The 12790-nt window shown below is 45.3% G+C and overlaps 1 protein-coding gene across 15 annotated transcripts in view; it reads right to left on the bottom strand.

Moving 5' to 3' along the window:
- Window positions 1-1586: 1586 nt before the first annotated feature.
- The window catches only part of herc1 (HECT and RLD domain containing E3 ubiquitin protein ligase family member 1), a 198312-nt gene continuing 187108 nt past the window's right edge, over window positions 1587-12790 (bottom strand). For all 15 annotated transcript variants that reach the window (XM_061766250.1, XM_061766248.1, XM_061766249.1 and 12 more), the window contains 3 exons: window positions 10992-11144; window positions 10579-10884; window positions 1587-2244 (listed from right to left, as the gene is read on the bottom strand). In XM_061766250.1, coding sequence (XP_061622234.1) covers window positions 2059-2244; window positions 10579-10884; window positions 10992-11144 — 645 coding nt within the window. In that variant the 3' untranslated portion in view covers window positions 1587-2058. The remainder of the gene's footprint in view (window positions 2245-10578; window positions 10885-10991; window positions 11145-12790) is intronic.

Here is a 12790-nt window from a genome sequence, read left to right as displayed (position 1 = left end):
TATTTATTAATCTAAATCGAAATGAATGTGCATTTACTTTTGAAAATTTATTGGCTACTTTTCCTAGCAGTGCTTCGACTGTTACCTTGTTTGGTCCTCTACCTCCCGCTGAACCCACAGCAGTGTGCAAGGCTTAAGTGAATCCAAACAATGGGGAGAAAAAAAAAATACATCACAGTATTACTTGGTCATCACTCTGCCTAATGCAATTGTAGTGTGTGTTTTCAACTGGTTTTATTGGGCCAGGCAATGAAGGCAAAGATTGCCAAGTTTGTTGCTCATCTTCTGCATGCCTGTATTTTTTTTTAGATGGCTAAGACAAGTTTGTCTATCATTCAACAGATTTCTTTCTGGCTGATTTATCTTGCGTCTTCTCCGCACAAATAGACAATCAAAGCACATGGTTTCAGAAGGCACGTGAACAGTTCATTGGCCTTACTGCAAATGCAGTGTGCACATCAAACGCCTCTTATAGTTTGTTTGGCACTTCTCATTCCTTTAATAAGAGTACTTCCTCTGTCAAGTTCCACAGTGTGTGATGTTTACTGCTAGGGCAAATGCATGCAAACATTTCCAAAGAATGAATGGGTTCTGTGATAGTGAGTTCGGAAAGAAAGTCACAAATTCATTTAGATAAAACTCAATAAAAAGCACATAATGCTCCACTTAACGGCTTTCAGGATGCTATTCATCCATTTTCTGTAGCGTTTGATCTCATCAGGAGTCTATCACAGCTGACTTTGAGCGTGAGGTGACGCACATACACCCTGGACTGGTCACCAGGCAATCACCTATAATTATTTATTATTTATTCAATAATTTATTCAATTCAATGTTTGGACCTGGATCAGTACGTTTAAAGTGATTCAATGAAACTTTGTCTGAAGGCAACAATTTAAGATATGAATGCCTGTCTACACACCCCTTCTTGGTCTATAATACGTGACAATGTGGGCACAGGCTTAGAAAATGAGCCTGTGATACTCAGAAATTAACAGCCACAATTAGTACATGTGATTTAAGCAGTCATTTCTTTTTGTGTGTCCTTTTTCTGCTTGAGGTTCCCTTGGATGTTGTTACTTTCATAGTGTCAGCCCACTGTTGACAAATGGCCAATTTCTAACTACTGAAGGACTTCCAATAACACCTATAACAGGGACAGAAGAACAGGAACATTTAGCAATATTTTGAAGACATAAAAAAAGTTAAAATTAGTAAGTTCAAGTCTTAAACCAGTCCAAGTGCCTTTAGATTCGATGGATGCGAATATTCCCCCCCCCCACAACAAAAGCAGCTTTTGTTTCAGACGTGGAGCCTTTTTGTTTTATATTTCCAATAATTTATTCTTCCCCACAAATGTGGCCTTTGTGATATTTTGTACTTGTGTAAATAAATTCTTTAATAAATGGATATAAGTAATGAAAAAATGCTCAAAAAAATCCTCTCATTATTCTGGCATTTAGCAAAAAAAGGAAAAGTTTAGTTTGATTTCATGTCAGAAAGTGAAGGGGAAAAAAAACATGTCTTGTTATATCATGCAAGCAAACCTCTGGTTTTAACTGAAAACTACTCAAGGTTACAATAAGTCATTCTGCAGCATTTATTGTTGGTTTGGATGCTTTGGGAAACCAGGTTCAGGCAATAAAACAATAAATATGGATGTTACAGCAAGAAATTTATCATGAGGCATTTTACACAATGTACACGATATATTTGTCCTAAATTCCTTCTTGAATATCCTATGCACATTTTCAAAGAAATAACTCCATGCAGTGCCCAAAAAATGGGATGTTGGAGTAAAGGAAAAAACAAAACAAAACAAAACAAAAAAAACTAAATGCACTTGTGAAGATTTTTGTGTTGTTAAAAATAGTATCAAACCCACAAGGACAAATAAAATTTGTAAATACATCAAAATGAATGTAAAATGTGGTCCATCTGCTCTGGAGTTCCTATACTACTGCAGTGATGATGATGCATCTAAGGGTTTGTGAGGCATTCATGTAAATCCGGGCATGTCAGCTCATTCCTGGTGCTCCGATGTGTTTCAAGTGCGCATCAGTAGTCTGTATCAGAGCCCTCAGCATTGTCCACATTACGAGAGAGCATGTAGTTGTCCATGTCGATGGAGCGGCAGTTGTTGATGGCGTAGCGCAGCCGCTCAGCCATGACAGCCTGGCTAGAGTACGGCGGCAGACGCAGCTGGAAGAAACAAGTCTGAGAGGTGGGCAGGCTGTCATACGGCTGCAGAGGGAACAGGAAATGCACTGGTCAACCACTGCATTGACACACTGTTCATTCACGCTTCTACTAAATACAGTGCTACCTTGACTTAAGAGTTTACTGGGAAACTGTGAAAACCATGCTGTGTCATTCTAAATCATTCCTGTTAACAAACAATGGAGTACAACAAGGTGGCCGACTGGTTAGCACACCTGCCTCAGAGTTCTGAGGACACGGGTTCAAATCCGGCCTCGCCTGTGTGGCGTTTGCATATTTTCCCCGTGCCTGCGTGGGTTTTCTCCGGGTACTCTAGTTTCCTCCCACATTCCAAAAATATGCATGGTAGGTTAATTGAAGACACTAAATTGCCCATAGGTCTGGATGTGAGTGTGAATTATTGGTTATCTATATGTTCCCTGAAATTGAGTTAGGCGCCAGCACGCCCGCGACCCTAGTGAGGGTAAGCGGTATGGAAAATGGATGGAGTACAATAAGGGTCAGCGTGTGGCGGTTGGGAAACATTTTATTGAAATGAGTGACTGTGATGCATAATAACGGTGCATGTGTTTTTATACCATAATCCCGAGCTATATGGTGGTTCACTTATTGCGGATTCATTTTTTGTGCCGAACTCACCTGCACATCTCTGGTACAGTTAGCATTATGAGCTATTTGACTATAATGTGGCAGCAATGAGTCACATAAGGACAAATGGGGCTTTTACTTTGCAGAAACAAACCTTACTGAGTAATTTCAACTCACACCTTTGTGACCCTCCAGCACGAAACCGATCGTAAGTTGCACAGCCGTGTTTTGAGCTATGAATATTTTCTGAAAAGGCATTCAAAATGCTATCCAATGATGTATCGATTGTGGTAATCGGGTAACATTTGGTGAAGATATGTCCGTTTAAAGATCAGAAGCGGCGTTTCAGTATTAGCCTAGCAACAAGGATGGTTTGTTAACGCCTCAAGGGACAGTATTACGGGCTTTTGTTGGTTCATACATGTAATGACGTACATTGGAATTAAATCTGCGGCTGCACAGAAACCCAAGCTTTCTGCTGATGTGGTTTTCCTTGTCTTGTGCACGGCAGCGGCCGATTAGTGTCGTCGATTTCGGACTCTTTTTCCCCGAGGTCATTAAGGTAAGAAATTCACATCAACTGGGAAGTGATCTTTCCAAACTTTTCTGGTGCTTGAATCACATCTGAAAATTGATCTTTTTCACGTAGTCAATGTTTAATGGGATCTAGCTCAAAACCCGGCCGTGCAACTTCCATCGGTTTCGCGCTGGAGGGTCACATTTGGTAAGTCACCAAGTTACTTAGTGATCCAGTAAACATGACTGGAATGCCACTGTTTAACTCGCAAGCCGCAGTCAGAGTTTCATGAAATAAATTCACAAATAACCTAGCTGGACATACAGACCCTTTCCAAAAAAAATTTATATCATGGAAATTATTATTTCCATTATTCCTTTCAAAAAGTTTAACTTTCGGAGATTATAGATTCAGGGCCCATATTTTAAACAATTTCAAGTATTTATTTGTTCATTTTTACAAAATTTGGGCTTCCAGCTCAAAAAACCCACTAAATCAAGAATTAAAAAAAAATGAATACTGTGAAGAAATCAGCCCAAATTTTGAAGGCCATAAATGTTTTCAACTGAATGTCACACACTAATCATCTACTAAACTCAAAGCACCTGCACAGGTTTCCCCAGGTGTCATTAAATTGCTTCAGTTTGTTTAAATTGTCTCTGTTGGGTTCGATATGGGAAAGACTTGACAACTGGCCAGAAGACCATCATTGATACCCTCCATAGGGTGGGTAAACCACAAAAGTTCATAGCTAAGGAGGCTGGCTGTTCACAGAGTGCTGTGTCCAAGCATATCAATGGAAAGTCTAGTGGAAGGACAAAATGTGGCAGGAGAAGATGCACCAGAAATGCTTCAGCGGATTATCAAACTTTCTGTCACCAACTTTCGAATATCCGCTCAGTTTTTTCCCCGAGTTACTCACCGGAGCGGCGTCCGCGGTTTTCGGCGCATGGAGACGGAAGCGGCGCCACAGAGGGAAGCGAGCCGGCATTCAGGTGAAACTCCGCAAGAGAGGACACAGATTGGCGTTCCCGTCGATGCACCTCGCGAATGTACGCTCCCTACCCAACAAAATGGACGAGCTTCATCTTCTGTTAAAGACCAGTAAAGATTTTGGACGTTCTGCGGCCATGTGCTTCACGGAGACCTGGCTCTGCGACGCTGTACCCGATGGCGCCGTTATGCTTCCCGGTTTCCACATTCATCGAGCGGACCGCGACATGGAATCATCGGGGAAAACAAAGGGCGGCGGGATATGCCTCTATATCAACGAAAAATGGTGTACGGACGTCACGGTGCTCAGCACACACTGCAGCCCGCATTTGGAGTCGCTATTTTTAAACTGTAAACCATTCTACTCGCCACGTGAGTTCGCATCATTCATTCTCGCTGGCGTCTATATTCCGCCGCAAGCTAACACGAACGCCGCATTGCTAACGCTCGCCGATCAAGTCAACGAAATTGAAAAAAAACACCCCGACTCACCCCTCATTATTCTCGGGGACTTTAACAAAGCTAAACTCAACCACGAACTCCCTAAATACAAGCAGCACATCGACTGTCCTACCAGGGAAAATAATACTTTAGACCACTGCTACACCACGGTAAAAAACGCATACCGTGCTATACCTCGTCCAGCCCTGGGCTCGTCTGATCACTGCTTAATTCACTTAATACCGACGTACAGGCAAGAACTTAAATGTGCGAAGCCTACAGTGAAAACAGTCAAAAAGTCAAGATGGAACTTCAAAGTTGCTTAGACTGCACAGACTGGAGTGTCTTTGAAAATTCAGCTGGCAGCCTGGATGAATATACGGACACTGTCACATCCTATATCAGTTTCTGTGAAGAGGTCTGTGTTCCAACAAAATCATTTCGCACATTCAACAACAATAAGCCGTGGTTCACTGCTAAACTTAAGCAGCTTCGCCAAGCTAAGGAGGACGCATATCAGAGCGGGGACAGGGCCCTGTATAATCGAGCTAGAAACCAGCTTACTAAAGAAATTAACATTGCAAAGAGGAACCATGCAGCAAAGTTGGAAAAACAGATTAGCGAAAACGACTCTAAATCAGTCTGGCATGCATTCCAATCGCTGACTAATTACAAGCGACGATCCCCCCAAGCTGAGAACAATAGCGCACTAGCCAACGGCTTGAATACCTTCTACTGCAGATTTGAAAAGGACAGTTTCACACCACACACCCACCCGGCCGCACCCCCGATCACACCTCTGACTTCTGCGTTAACCATCCATGAACAGGATGTGAGACGCATCTTCAAACAACAAAAGATTAAAGCGGCAGGCCTGGACCACGTGTCCCCATCCTGCCTCAAAGTCTGCGCGGACCAGCTCGCGCCAGTCTTCACTCAGATCTTCAACAGATCACTGGAAATGTGCGAAGTTCCATCCTGTTTCAAGCGCTCCACCATCATCCCAGTCCCCAAGAAACCTGAAATCTCGGGTCTGAATGACTACAGGCCTGTCGCTTTGACATCTGTGGTCATGAAGTCCTTTGAACGTCTTGTGCTGGATCACCTCAAGAGTGTCACAGGTCCCCTGCTGGACCCCCTGCAGTTTGCCTACCAAGCGAACAGATCTGCGGATGATGCAGTCAACATGGGACTGCACTTCATCCTAGAACACCTCGACAGTGCAGGGACCTACGCGAGGATCCTGTTCGTGGACTTCAGCTCAGCGTTCAACACCATCATCCCTGAACTCCTTTCATCCAAGCTTCTCCAGCTCAGCGTCTCACCTGCCATCTGCCAGTGGATTTACAGCTTTCTGACGGGCAGGACACAGCAGGTCAGGCTGGGGGAGGCCACCTCATCCACACGCAGCATCAGCACTGGGGCGCCCCAAGGTTGTGTCCTCTCTCCGGTGCTCTTCTCTCTCTACACGAACGACTGCACCTCAGCGAACCCGACTGTCAAACTCCTGAAGTTTGCAGATGACACCACTGTCATCGGCCTCATCAAGGACGGTGACGAGTCTGCATATCGACAGGAAGCGGAGCGGCTGGAGCTGTGGTGCGGCCGACACAACCTGGAGCTGAACACGCTCAAGACTGTAGAGATGATCGTGGACTTCAGGATGCATCCTTCGCCACAGCTGCCCCTCACGTTGTCCAGCTGCCTTGTGTCAACCGTCGAGACCTTCAAGTTCCTGGGAATTACAATCTCCCAGGACCTGAAGTGGGCGACCAACATCAACTCCGTCCTCAAAAAGGCCCAGCAGAGGATGTACTTCCTGCGGCTTCTGAGAAAGCACGGTCTGCCACCGGAGCTGCTGAGACAGTTCTACACAGCGGTCATCGAATCAGTCCTGTGTTCTTCCATCACAGTCTGGTTTAGTGCTGCAAGACAAGGGCGTGCAAAATCCTCTCGGACCCTCCCCACCCCGGTCACCAGCTCTTCCAGCTCCTTCCCTCAGGTAGGCGCTTCCGATCAATGCAAACTAGAACTAGTAAACATTCCAACAGCTTCTTCCCTCTTCAACTTCTTAAACAGCTAACTTATAATTCCATTACAACAAGCTGGCAATTTTTTGACTTGAGTTCGTTGTCACATTTCTGTGGGGCCAATTATGTATTACTCCTGCACTCACTGTAGTTGTCTCGCCGTGCTGCACTATTTGCATATAGTGGCCACTCATGCCAGAGTAGCATCTGCTCCATTTGCACACTGATTGAGGAGTATCTGTAACATTTGCACAACCATTGTCCCAGATTATCGCACTACTCGTCACTTTAAACCGCATACACTCCTTGAAGTCTCAGTGCCCTTTGCACAATGGTCATTGCACCGGACTATTGCGATATTAGCCATTCGAACTGCTCTAAGTGCTAGAGGACTCTGCATCTTTTTGCACAATTGTTGTTTGTTGTTGTTTTTGTCAATGTCTTTATGTCTCCAAAGCGTTCTGTAAATTGACTGTCTGTTGTACTAGAGCGGCTCCAATTACCGGAGACAAATTCCTTGTGTGTTTTGGACATACTTGGCAAATAAAGATGATTCTGATTCTGATTCTGAGAAGATTCAAGAATCTAGCAGAGATCCACAAAGACTGGAATGAGGCGGGAGTCAGTTTAAAAAAAAACCCACCACATTCAGACATATCCGGGAGATGGGCTACAACTGTCGGGTTCCTCGGATAAAGCCACTTCTGAGCCTGAGCCAACATAGGAAGTGTCTCAACTGGGGCAAGGAGAAGAAGGACTGGACTGTTGGCCAGTGGTCCAAGGTCCTCTTTTCCGATTCATTCGGGAATCAAAGTCCAAGGGTTTGGAGGAAGACGGGTGAAGAACAGAACCCAAGCTGCTTGAGGTCCAGTGTGAAATATCCACAGTCAGTCATGATTTGGGGTGCAATGTCCAGTGCAGGTGTTGGTAAACTCTGCTTTCTTAAGTCCAAGGTCACCGCACCAGTCTACCAGAATGTTTTAGAGGACTTCATGATTCCTTCTGCTGAGGATCTGTCTGGAGATGTAGATTTCATCTTCCAGCAGGAGCTGGCCCCTGCCCATACTGCCAGAAGCACCAAAACCTGGTTTGATGCCCATGCCATCACAGTGCTTTACTGGCCAGCCAACTTGCCGGATCTAAACCCCATTGAGAATCTATTGGGAATTATCAAGAGGAAAATGATGGGCACCAGACCCAAAAACAAAGAAGAACTGATAGCAAGCATCAAGGAAATCTGGGGTTCCATAATTTCCAGGCAATACCACAGGCTGATTGCCTCAATGCCACGGCGCATCGAGACGCATCGAGTGATTAAAGCAAAGGGATTCACAACCGAGTATTGAAGATTAACACATCGTTTTGAAAGTACCATATTTTGATTGATTTCATGTGACCATAATTTCTCTTTTTTTCTACAAAAACTCAAGTAAATGGTGATTTCGTCACAGTATGCTAATTTTTTGAATTCCTAATTTTGTGGGTCAGGAACATCACTGTGGAGCACAGTGCCTAATGCTTTCAGGAAACTGCCCATTTACACCTAAAGTGTGTGGATGGTGACCTTAAGTGAACAAGTAGAATACATGCACCTCTCTGAAGCATCACTCATTGACATTGAATTGCATATATGAAACTTAAAAATGTATACAAATACTACATAATGAACCTCAGTTCATTATGTAGTAGATAACCTCCCTCCGCCTTCGGGTGGGGGGATGGGTCCTGAGTGTTGTTTGTGCCTATGCACCAAAGAGCAGTTCAGAGTAGCCACCCCTTGGAGGGGGTGCTGGAGAGTGCTCCCGCTAAGGACTGCCCTCTGGGCAATGACAGTGAGACCTGGAGGGGCGTGATTGTGAGGAATACCCCCTCCCCCCCAACCAGAGCCCGAGTGGTGTTCTGTTATTGGACTTCTGTGCTCGTCATGAATTGTCCATAACGAACACCATGTACAGACTTAAGGGTGTCCACATGTGCACTTGGCACCAGGACACACGAGGCTGCAGTTCGATGATCTACTTTGTGGTCATCGGACTTGCGGCCGCATGTCTTTGAAACTCAGGTGGAGAGAAGGGCGGCGCTGTCAACTGATCACCACCTGGTGTTGAGTTGGCTCCGATGATGGGAGAAGATGCCGGTAAGACCTGGCAGACCCAAACGTATTGTGTCTGTTGGCAGACCACGGTGGTGGTCCCCCTTTTTCAGAAGGGAGACCGCAGGGTGTGTTCCAACTACAGGGGAATCACACTCCTCAGCCTCCCTGTTAAGGTCTACACAGGGGTTCTGGAGAGGAAAGTCCGCGAGGAAGTCGAATCTCAGATTCAAGAGGAGCAGTGTGGTTTTCGTCCTGGCCGTGGAACAGTCCTTGAGGGTGCATGGGAGTTCGCCCCACCAGTCTACATCTGTTTTGTGGACTTGGAGAAGGTGTTCGACCGTGTCCCTCGGGAAGTCCTGTGAGGGGTGCACCGGGAGTATGGGGTACCGGACTCCCTGATACTGGCTGCTCGGTCCCTGTACGACCGGTGTCAGTTTGTTCTGCACTGCCAGCAGTAAGTCGGATTTGTTTCCAGTGAGAGTTGAACTCCGCCAAGGCTGCGCTTTGTCATTGACCTGTTCATTACGTTTATGGAAAGAATTTCTCATCGCTGTTTCTTTTAGATGATGTCGTTCTGATGGCTTCATCAAGCCATGATCTCCAACTCTCACTGAAACGGCTCACAGCCGAGCGTGAAGTGGCCGGAATGAAAATCTCCTCCTGGAAATTCAAGGATAAGGTCCTCAGTCGTAAAAGGGTGGAGAGCACTCCACCCCAAGTGGAGAAGTTCAAGTATGTCGGGGTCTTGTTCACGAGTGAGGGACGAATGGAGCGGGAGATCGACAGACGGATTGGTGCATCCTCTTTAGTGATGCAGACTGTATCAGTCTGTTGTGGTGAAAAAGGAGCAGAGCCGAAAGGCAAAGCTCTCGATTTACCGGTTGATCTACATTCCCTGCCCTCACCTATGGTCATGAGCTTTGTGTCGTGAGCGAAAGAACAAGATCGTGGATATGAGTGGCCGTTCCTCCGCACGGTGTCTGGGCTCTCCCTTAGAGGGTGAGAAGCTCGGTCATCCATGTGGGGCTCAGAGTTGAGGTGAGGTGACTCGGGCATCTGGTTAGGCTGCCACCTGGACGCCTCCTTGGTGCGGTGTTCTTGGCACGTCCCTCTGGGAGGAGGCGCCAGGGTCGACCCAGGACACGCTGGAGAGACTATGACTCTCGGCTGGCCTGGGAACCCCTGGGGATCCCCCCCAGAAGAACTGGACGAAGTGGATGATGAGAGGGAAGTCTGAGTTTCCCTGCTTAAGCTGCTGCCCCAGCGATAAATACAATAAATAATTTGTCGCTACTTCACTAACTTTGTCTATTGCGGGGTGTATGTGGAAAGTAACCTCCACGATAAACGAGGAATTACTGTATTAGTCATTTCTAGCTGTTTCTCCTTACAAAGGAATGCTGGTAAAAATCTGCTCCATTGAAATATATTATTATTTATTCAATATCCTTGCTATCCAGTTCAGGAAACTAATGTATTAATATACTCACTAGTCCTCACTAGTAGTGAAAAAAATGGTAATAGAAAGGCACAGTCGGTCTACTAGTGTGCTGAATTGTCTTATCAGTGAGGACTGGATATCAAGGATATTGACAAACTCAAGTATTCGGTAATAGTACAGCACACTTGTAACCAGAACTGACCCGCTAAGAAATAGAATACAAATATCCTGCTAATAAATGTCACTGACTCACTCTGTCCACTTTCATGATCTGAAACCTCTGAGAGATGTCGGCTGTGTTGGCGGGCAGCCTCGAGCGTCCGGACACAAAGCGCATAAAGAGCACTCGCTCCTCGTTGGAGAACTCTTCCAGAGTCTGCCAGAACCACTGCACCAGGGAGTGCTGCTCGTCCACCTCTCGGTAACGCACCACCTTCTTCAGCACATCGCAGCAGATCTTGGGCATTCCGCACACCATCTGCTCCAGCTGCTTGGCCGTCAGCAGGGACAGCAGCGGCACCGGCACGATCCATGACATACCTTCACGCACAGCGGCCACCTGACAGGAGAGGGGGTTTTCACTTCATTAGGGGTTGAAAACATTTTCCTGACACTCGTTCCTTGTCATATGTGAAAGTACAGGCTTAGTATCCAAGTGAGCATTACCTGGCGATTAATTTCATGTAGGCGGTACTCAATAGCTCTTTCCACATATTCTTTTCTGTTGGAGAAAGTGAGAGGGATGCTGTTTCCTCCTGGGATGATGGGCACCATCTTACCATCTGCACTCTGCCCGACAAAGGAATCTAGAGGAATCATCTGAAAGGAAAACAAAACCCAATTTTTTGTTGCGACTGAGAGTTGTATCCTGTGAGTTTAATTCGTCGTGGGACAAAGCTCATAACTCATTTTATATCAAGTTGAAAGGCCTTTTGTCATAAGTGATATGGCAAAACTCTTTCCTGTGACTTCAGCACTTGGATCAGGGCATCTCAAACACCACAAAGGGCCACAAATCATTTTCAATGTGTCAGAGGTCCATTTATTGAGGCTGGTCAGGCCACGTGATAATACTGGAATATTCAAAAGTAAAGGTCCTTTTCATAAAAAAACAAAACACAGTTGAATAAAAGACATGACCCATCATGAATCCAAAACAAATGAATATACAACTACACACACACCGGCTGAAATAAGGATTTAACACGTCACCATTTTTCTCAAATATATTTCTAAAGGGGCTATTGACCTGAATATGTTGGGAACAACCCAAGTAATCCATACATACAAAGAAATTAGAACAAATAAGATCATAAATTAAGTTATGTAATAATGTGAAATGGCAGAGGGGAAAAGTATTGCACACGCCCACTGGTATTTATTTAATACTTTGTACAAAGCCTTTGCAATGACAGCTTAAAGACGCCTTCTGTATGGAGAAACTAGTCGCATGCATCGCTCTGGTGTGATTTGGCCCATTGTTTCACACAAGCAGTCTTCAAATCTTGAAGGTTCCATGGGCTTCTTTTATGGACCTTGAGTTTCAGTTCTTTCCATATATTTTTAATTGATTTCAAGTCAGGTGATTGGCTGGGCCATTCTAGCAGCTTTATTTTTTTCCTTTGAAACCAATTGAGAGTTTCCTTGGTAGCATGTTTTGGATCATAATCCTGCTGACATGTCCATGAACTGCTGGTATGGTGTTTTTAGGGTGATGTGCAGTGCCATTTCTCCTCCACACGTGGTGTGCATTATGGAATTCAAAAAGTTAAATTTTGCTCTCATCCGACGAGCCTATATTCTCAGGCCAGTCTAGTACCCACACTCTTTTACTACGAAGCCACGCTGTTGTAACACGTGCAGAATGTGGTTTGGAATTGTCTTGCTGAAATAAGCAGGGGCGTCCATGAAAAAAACGTTGCTTGGATGGCAGCATTTGTTTCTCCAAAACCCGTATGTACCTTTCAGCATTAATGGTGCCTTCACAGATCTGTAAGTTACCCATACCATTGGCACGAACACAGCACCATACCATCACAGATGCTGGCTTTTGAACTTTGCGTCCATAACAGTTAGGATGGTTCTTTTCCTCTTTGGCCCGGAGGACACGACGTCCACAATTTCCAAAAACAGTTTGAAATGTGGACTCATCGGACCACAGAACACTTTTCTACTTTGCATCAGTCCATCTTAGATGAGCTCGGGCCCAGAGAAGCCGGCGGCGTTTCTGGGTGTTGTTGATATATGGCTTTTGTGAATGGGACTGAAGTGACCTGGAAATACTTCAGTCCCATTCTCTCCCAGCATGGCACCATAGAGCCAGTGGCTCTGTGGTGCCATGGGACTGAAGTGAATGGGACTGAAGTGACCTGGAAATACTTCAGTCCCATTCTCTCCCAGCATGGCACCACAGAGCCAGTAAACAACAGTGGCCAATTTCTGAACTAACAGACCTTGTCAACAGC

Source organism: Phyllopteryx taeniolatus, chromosome 2 (assembly GCF_024500385.1).
Source record: "Phyllopteryx taeniolatus isolate TA_2022b chromosome 2, UOR_Ptae_1.2, whole genome shotgun sequence".
In the NCBI taxonomy this organism is placed as follows: domain Eukaryota; kingdom Metazoa; phylum Chordata; class Actinopteri; order Syngnathiformes; family Syngnathidae; genus Phyllopteryx; species Phyllopteryx taeniolatus.
This window is presented reverse-complemented; position numbering and strand designations above follow the sequence as displayed.